A 7,500-nucleotide genomic window follows, 5' to 3' on the forward strand; every position below is an offset into this window, starting at 1 on the left:
TACAGATGTTAGTAAAAAGTCTTTGGAGTCCTTCAGAGCCATGAGGCGCGTGGAGCCGGAGTTTTTCCTGGTTTCTATAACGTTAAATGGACAACATCAATTATTGTTTACTATCCTTTGGATAGGATGCTAGTCTATCCCAAAGTACTTTCCACCGGATTTAACAGACCCGGCTACCCAATCACTGCTGGGTGGACAAGGGGGGAGGGTCAGAAAAAATCTCGACTGCTCCTGGGATCGATCAAGGTCCCTTTGTGTGTGAAGTGAGTGCTCTACCAACTGAGCTATCCAGATCTCCCACCCTTGTTATACTAGTTTTTTTATTTTTTTGTACGCATAGTGTAAGTCCACATTTTTCTTCTTTTGTGATGTGTAGATTGTCGGGGGTTATGTCCAGTACGTGGTCAAGGGAGTCATCATGAAGATGGACATGGCCCGAGTGGACGATGGACTCTGGCATTACTTTGAGGTCAGGTGGTACAACAGGAATTCTCTGGAACTTTTCCTGGATTATGAAGAACACGTCAAGGTGAGATGGGCAATAACAACAAACATAATAATAATAATAATAATAATAATAATAATAATAATAATAATAATAATAATAATAATAATAATAATAATAATAATAATAATAATATAATAATATGATCTTTATTGTCCATAAATATGGCAATTTGTCATTTAGTTACACTTGTTATAACGTTAAATGATAACTGTAACATTGAACAGATATTTCACTCCTACTTATTTTCTCTCTCTCTCTCTCTCTCATTCACACTCTCTCTCATTCACTCTCTCTCTCTCTCTCTCTCTCTCTCTCTCTCTCTCTCTCTCTCTCTCTCTCTCTCTCTTTTCCTCTCATGATTTTAAATGAGTTTTTATAACATTTTGGAAGCTTTTCTATTTTGTTCTATACTTTTTGTTCTTTTTTTGAAGCTGTTCTACTTTGTTTCTATACTTTTTCTTATTTTATTTTGTTCTATACTTTCTTCTTTCTTTTTTTTCAACTGCTCTATGTTAAGAAATACATTTTATTCCTATTTTTAAAAAAACTGTTCTATTTTTTTCCCTGTACTTTATGAATGTTCTTGAGGCTATTCTATCTATTTTGTTCTATACCTTTTGTTATTTTTAAAAACTATTTCTATCTATTTTTTCTATACCTTTTGTTATTTTCAAAACTATTCTATTTTGTTATTTTTAAAACTGTTCTATTTTTTTCCCTGTACTTTATGAATGTTCTTGAGGCTATTCTATCTATTTTGTTCTATACCTTTTGTTATTTTTAAAACCTATTTCTATCTATTTTTTCTATACCTTCTGTTATTTTTAAAACCTATTTCTATCTATTTTTTCTATACCTTTTGTTATTTTTTAAAGCTATTCTATTTTGTTCTATACTTTTTGTTCTTTTTAAAAAATCTATTCTATTTCGTTCTATACTTTTTGTTCTATTTAAGATATGTTCTATTTATTTTCTTCTGTACTTTAAGAGAACCAAAGATAACCCATTTAATCTTGTATTTTTTTTGTTTTTTTGTTTCTGAATTCCAGAAGCTGTCAACAACAGAGTCGGTGAGTGACGATAGGAACCAAATGGTCTACGTCGGTGGTTACAGGGATGGATCCAAACCCATGGCCAAATTCTTCGTGGGTTGTATTAAGGTTGGTATGGCTTGCATTATGGTGGTGTACGGGTTCTCAAATTTCCGCTATTTAAAAGATTTTTGCTATTTCAAAACCCTTAAAAACAAACAAACAGCTTGCATTATGGTGGTGTACAGGTTCTCAAATTTCCTCTATTTAACAGATTTTTGCTATTTCAAAACCCTTAAAAACAAACAAACAGCTTGCATTATGGTGGTATACAGGTTCTCAAATTTCCGCTATTTAACAGATTTTTGCTATTTCAAGACCCCTCCTCCTCCCCTCCTTAATTTCTCCTGTTTGTGGTCCAGGACCTTGGTACTATCAATACATCTTCAAAAATCGTTGTAAATAGTCTGGTTGCTGGGGGCTTAACCATGTTGTTTGTTTGTTCTTTAACAATTTTTTCCTGGGTGATGACTTCCCATAGCGCAGGGAGGAACTTACTGTGTCTTCTATCCCCCTATATCTATTTTCCAACTTGCTTTCTGTCTGTTTTGGAATGAGATTACTTGGTTTTGTCCTGGCCCTGGCCGGATACCTCGGCTTAGAGGGAAACAGTCAAATGTATAGTTAATTTTGCGAGATGATATTTTTTTTCCTTGTAAATCATCTCTCTGTTATGTACTATATTATGTTTTGTTTATGTATAACATATGATTTGTAAACACTTGAGTGTGTTCCTCTTAGTGGGATCCTGTGCTTGTGTCTGGATGAGACTTTTAGGTGATCTCAAACTAAGTACTTCGATAGTGTGCTCTTGGACTTTACATCTGTTTCCTATTTGAACCAATTCCCCTTTGTCTTACCTTTTCTTGAGTGCTTTAATTGTAATTCTAGAACTTTTGGCTATCCCATTTTCTTCCTTTTTACTGGCGCTGATATGCCCTAATATGTTTCAAGTGCCATAAAACCCTTATTAGAGGCCAATTATGATTTTCTCTTCTTGTCCTCTTTATTTAACCTTTAACCTTTACATTCCTCTCCACATTTTGGAATTATCACCCAAATATGTCAAGGTCAGTGATGAATTTTGTCTACTTATTTCAATTTATTTAACCTTGACCCCCCCACCCCCCACTCCAGGATATCCACGTGGGCATCAAGGGCAATATGAACCTGGACTCCCCATCGGTCACGGACGTTTCAGAAGGCTGTGTCAGTAAGGCTTGTCAGGACAACAACGCGTGTGGGGCAGGCCGGTGTGTAGATCTTTGGGACAAACACACGTGCCAGTGTCCGCCAGGTATGGGATAACACATAGTTTTAAAAAAATTGAGCTTTATATAGCGCAATATCCACTAAATGTGCTCAAAGCGCTTTACAAGGGATCCCTGGTCAACAGCAACATTTAACATGTAGAAACATGACGCCTGCTAGGCGATATTACAATTTTTCGGACAAAGACAACGCTGTTAACGGCCAGGTACTCATTTTACACCTGAGTACGGTGAGAGAATGTGAGTAAAGAGCCTTTTCCAAGGACTTAACTGCACCGAGCGTGAGGCTCGAACCCAGAACCTTCCGATTCGAAAGCGAGTATCATACCACTAGACCACATAGCCGCACATAGTTGCCAACTGTTCCGCTTTCGGCAGAATCACTAAACGTACGCAAAGTGCTTTACAAAGGGTCCTTAGCTAACAGCAACACTTAACACATAGGACAAGACATGATGCCTGTTTGGTGATAATTACAACACTGTTAAAGGCTAGATACTCATTTTACATCTGAGCACACAGTGAGAAAATATGAGTAAAGAGTCTTTTTTTAAGAACTCAACTATGCACAGCTGAGAGCGTGACACGAACCATGGGCCTACCGGTGTGAAGACGTCCACAAGATCACATAGCCACACATGATGTCCATTAATAATAATAATAATACTAATGCTGAAAACTTATATAGCGCTTTAACTCCGAGACACCAGACTCTAATCGCTTAAATTACAAATTACTTTTGATGAAACATCCTCATTCACACACACAAGCATACACACACACACACACACACACACACACACACACACACACACACACACAACACACAACACAAACCAGACAGATCTATCTTGCTTCTCATACCATCTACTAAGTTTAAAAATAGACAAAGATTCTTTTTCACGAATGCTCTGTGGTAAGGTGTTCCAACCAGAAAAGGATCTCATTCCAGCATTTTTCCGTATCTGAGGGACAACTAGTCTGATGGAATCACTAACCAAATGTAAGGGGCGGGGTTTTTAATGTCTTTCAATTAGTTCCGAAACATAGGAAGGGGCAGGTTTCCAGGGCACCAGTACCTTAAGGAGCTAGTACAATGATTTATCTACAGAGTCCACACTGTTACTGATACTGCAGCATGATGATGAGACGGTGCATGGTCATGCAAAAGTAGAACTCTTATTGTCCTGAAAATTTAATTCCAATCGAACTTTTCCTTGATTGTCAGGGCAGTTCATGTTTGAACAACACTCGTATTGCCCTCCCTTTATAATTCCTGTTTTAGGGTGTCCAGGCAAGTCGGTTAAGTCGATTCTTTTGGTCGATGGCCGCTGGTTGGTCGGATAGGTCAGATTTTGGTCAATGGCCACTGGTTGGCCGGATAAGTCAGATTTTGGTCAATGGCCGCTGGTTGGTTGGATAGGTCAGATTTTGGTCAATGGCCGCTGGTTGGTTGGATAGGTCAGATTTTGGTCAATGGCCGCTTATTGGTCGGATAGGTCAGATTTTGGTCAATGGCCGCTGGTTGGTCAGATTTTGGTCGGATAATGGATCTGGAAGTCAGATAAATCCAAATTTGGTCGGTAAAATTGACGCAGATTGGCAGTCACACATATCAGATTATATAAAGGGCAGCGTGGCTCAGCAGTACAGTCTTTGCTTCGTACCCCGAAAGGTACCAGTTCAATCACGCGGCACTGTGCTGTGTGACCTTGAGCAAGTCACCTCGCCTTAGCTCAATTTGCAGCGCTGCACTGTGGCTGACGCCTGGGATATTCCAGTCTTCCCTTGGAATAGACCCAAGAGACAAATTTTCCCTACGGGATGAATAAAGGGAATTTTATTTTTTAATTTTATTTAACATTTGAAATGCTCACTTTGCCTGAAGTTTAAAAAACCAATTGATTATCTCCCTTCCTTTCAGGCACCATCGGGCCCAAGTGCGAGGACATCTGCACCAACTTCAACCCTTGCCAGAATTGGTCGGAGTGCAAGAGCTCCAAGGATCTGACCCATCACCCCCAAGGCTACCAATGCCAGTGTGAGTCGCGCCAGAGTGGCCGTTACTGCCAGTTCCAGGGCCCCGATGCGTGCCCCAAGGGCTGGTGGGGGAAACCAGTGTGTGGGCCGTGTCACTGTGACGATGCCAAAGGATTCGACACGTCTTGTGACAAGAACGACGGGACGTGTAGTTGTAAGGTGAGGAATTGAAGAGTTGAATGAAAAAATTATTTACTTACATAAAAAATAATTTAAAAAAAAAATAAAAAGAGCTTTTATATAGCGCAATATCCACTAAAAATGTGCTCAAAGCGCTTTACAAGGTGTCCCTGGTCAACAGCAACATTTAACATGTAGGACGGGACATAACGCCTGTTAGGCGATATTACAATTTTTCGGACAAAGACATCTCTGTTAACGGCCAGGTACTCATTTTACACCTGAGTACGGTGAGAGTAAAGAGCCTTTTCCAAGGACTCAACTATGCGCCGAGCGCAAGGCTCGAACCCAGGACCTTCCAGTCCGAAAGTGAGTGTCATACCACTAGACCACATAGCCGCACATCCTGCAGCTTCTTTTACAGCTAAAGCCTTAAGTAACCAGGATAAACCCCCCCCCTCCATGGGTTTAATGCCTCAGAACGACTACTTTATGTTCCAAGTAAAAATTGAATTTTTGTAGCTTTCTGCAATTGCTGGTACCCACAAAACTAATGGGGAACAAAACTGTGATGTCAGAAAAATGGTTCCCATCTCATTGGAAGTGTGAAACTACTTTTCCGGAGGACTGAATACATACCTTGTGTAAATGATCTTCTGGTTTCAGAGTGATGGTATCTTATTTTCTAGTCTAAATATATATTAAAAAAAAAAAAAAGAGCTTTTATATAGCTCAATATCCACTAAACACGCTCAAAGCGCTTTACAAAGGGTCCCTGACCAACAGCAACATGTAACATAAAGAACGAAACATGACACTGTGACACCTGTTAAGTGATAATACAATTTTTTTTCAGACGAAGACAACACTGTTATTGGCCAGGTACTCATTTTACACCTGAATACGGTGAGAGAATGTGAGTGAAGAGTCTTTTCCAAGGACTCAACTATGCGCTGAGCGAGGCTCAAATCCAGGATCTTCCAATCCGAAAATGAGTGTCATACCACTAGACCACATAACCTCATATATGCTGGTTGTCAACAAAAATCATCCATCCTCGCTCTTTTACGTCCCATAATCCTAAGAATCTGTCTATACACCCTGCTACTAAAACAGTTTTGCCACCTTATGATTCAATATGCAACCTATTCATTATAAGTCCTCCGATGGACCAGTTGCATACACACTTCCAAGGATTTAGATACCAGGAAAATAGAAGGTGTGTGATGTCACGACTTTTCTTCCTTTATTGTAACACATACCTGCCAACCCTTCCACTTTTGACGGAATCATTTCCCAGTTTCACTCTCCCTTTCCACTATTCCACTATTGTCTCTAAAATTTAGATTTAAAAAAATGATGATAATGGTAAGAAGAAAAAAAATGGAGGGTTGGGGGTTGAAAAGGTGATTTTTATTTTTAATGATTGCCAAAAGAGAGCTAAATAGGAAAATTAATTGCACACCTTTACCCCTTCCCCGTTTCATTACCTAATACATGTGTGATATGTATTGTTGCCTGAATACTGTGTTTATGTGTTTGGTGACAAAACTTGTGGTCATTTTCATAGGGAATTATCCATTGGTGACCAATTCCTATTTTCTGATGTTCTGATTCCAAATTTGGAAAATGAAGGGTTGGCAGCTCTGTGTAATTTTTCAGAAACGGATCAATTAAGTTTAAAAAATGTAAAAAATTGAGCTTTTATATAGCGAAATATCCACTATACATGCTCAAAGCTCTTTACAAGGGGTTCCTGGCCAACAGCAGCATTCAACATGTAGGACGGGACATGACGTCTGTTGGGCGATATTACAATTTTTTTCGGACAAGTGACAACGCTGTTAATGGCCAGGTACTCAATTTACATCTGAGGACGGTGAGAGAATGTGAGTAAAGAGCCTTCTCCAAGGACTCAACTATGCGCCGGGCGAGGCTCAATCGAACCCAGGACCTTCCGATCCATAGCAAGTGTCATACCACCAGACCACATAGCCACATAGACTTTTGTCTCACTAAAATATATAGTTAAGACTCTAAACGTTTGTTCATCAATGGATGATGTAAGACTGAGATGAAGATAAAACAGATCAAGTTTATTTATTAACTTATCTTATCCAATGTCCCCACCCAGTCCAACCACTACCTTCCCCCTGGAAGTGACATGTGTGTTCCATGCGACTGCTACAGTCTCGGTTCCACCAGCCAGACCTGCGACCCCGTGACGGGCCGTTGTCCGTGTCTGAAGACGATCGTGGGCCGCCGGTGCGACCAGTGTGACAACCCATACGCCGGGGTGAGAAGGGCCAGGAGGAAGGTGAAAGACGACGACGGGGAGGAACGGGAGATCGTTGTCGTCACATGTCTAGGTAAGTGTTGTCTGGAGCTTGGTCTTTAAACATGAGATTTTGTTCACCGCAATATCCACTTAAACTTTTTAATGAATTTTTGAAAATTGCTAAATTTGTCG

At 39.7% G+C, this 7,500-nt stretch overlaps 1 protein-coding gene across 3 annotated transcripts in view; it reads left to right on the forward strand.

Moving 5' to 3' along the window:
* LOC144974521 (protocadherin-like wing polarity protein stan) overlaps positions 1-7,500 on the forward strand; it is a 411,532-nt gene that overhangs the window by 54,850 nt on the left and 349,182 nt on the right. For all 3 annotated transcript variants that reach the window (XR_013645755.1, XM_078917457.1, XM_078917456.1), the window contains exons 11-15: positions 377-529; positions 1,558-1,668; positions 2,737-2,896; positions 4,795-5,069; positions 7,165-7,399. Coding sequence is in view for 2 of the 3 variants with exons in the window: in XM_078917457.1 (XP_078773583.1) it covers positions 377-529; positions 1,558-1,668; positions 2,737-2,896; positions 4,795-5,069; positions 7,165-7,399 (934 nt within the window). In the remaining variant the exon portion in view is untranslated. The remainder of the gene's footprint in view (positions 1-376; positions 530-1,557; positions 1,669-2,736; positions 2,897-4,794; positions 5,070-7,164; positions 7,400-7,500) is intronic.

This window comes from Berghia stephanieae, chromosome 6 (assembly GCF_034508935.2).
Source record: "Berghia stephanieae isolate SIO BIC M18660-M18661 chromosome 6, UCSD_Bste_1.3, whole genome shotgun sequence".
Taxonomy (NCBI): Eukaryota; Metazoa; Mollusca; class Gastropoda; order Nudibranchia; family Aeolidiidae; genus Berghia; species Berghia stephanieae.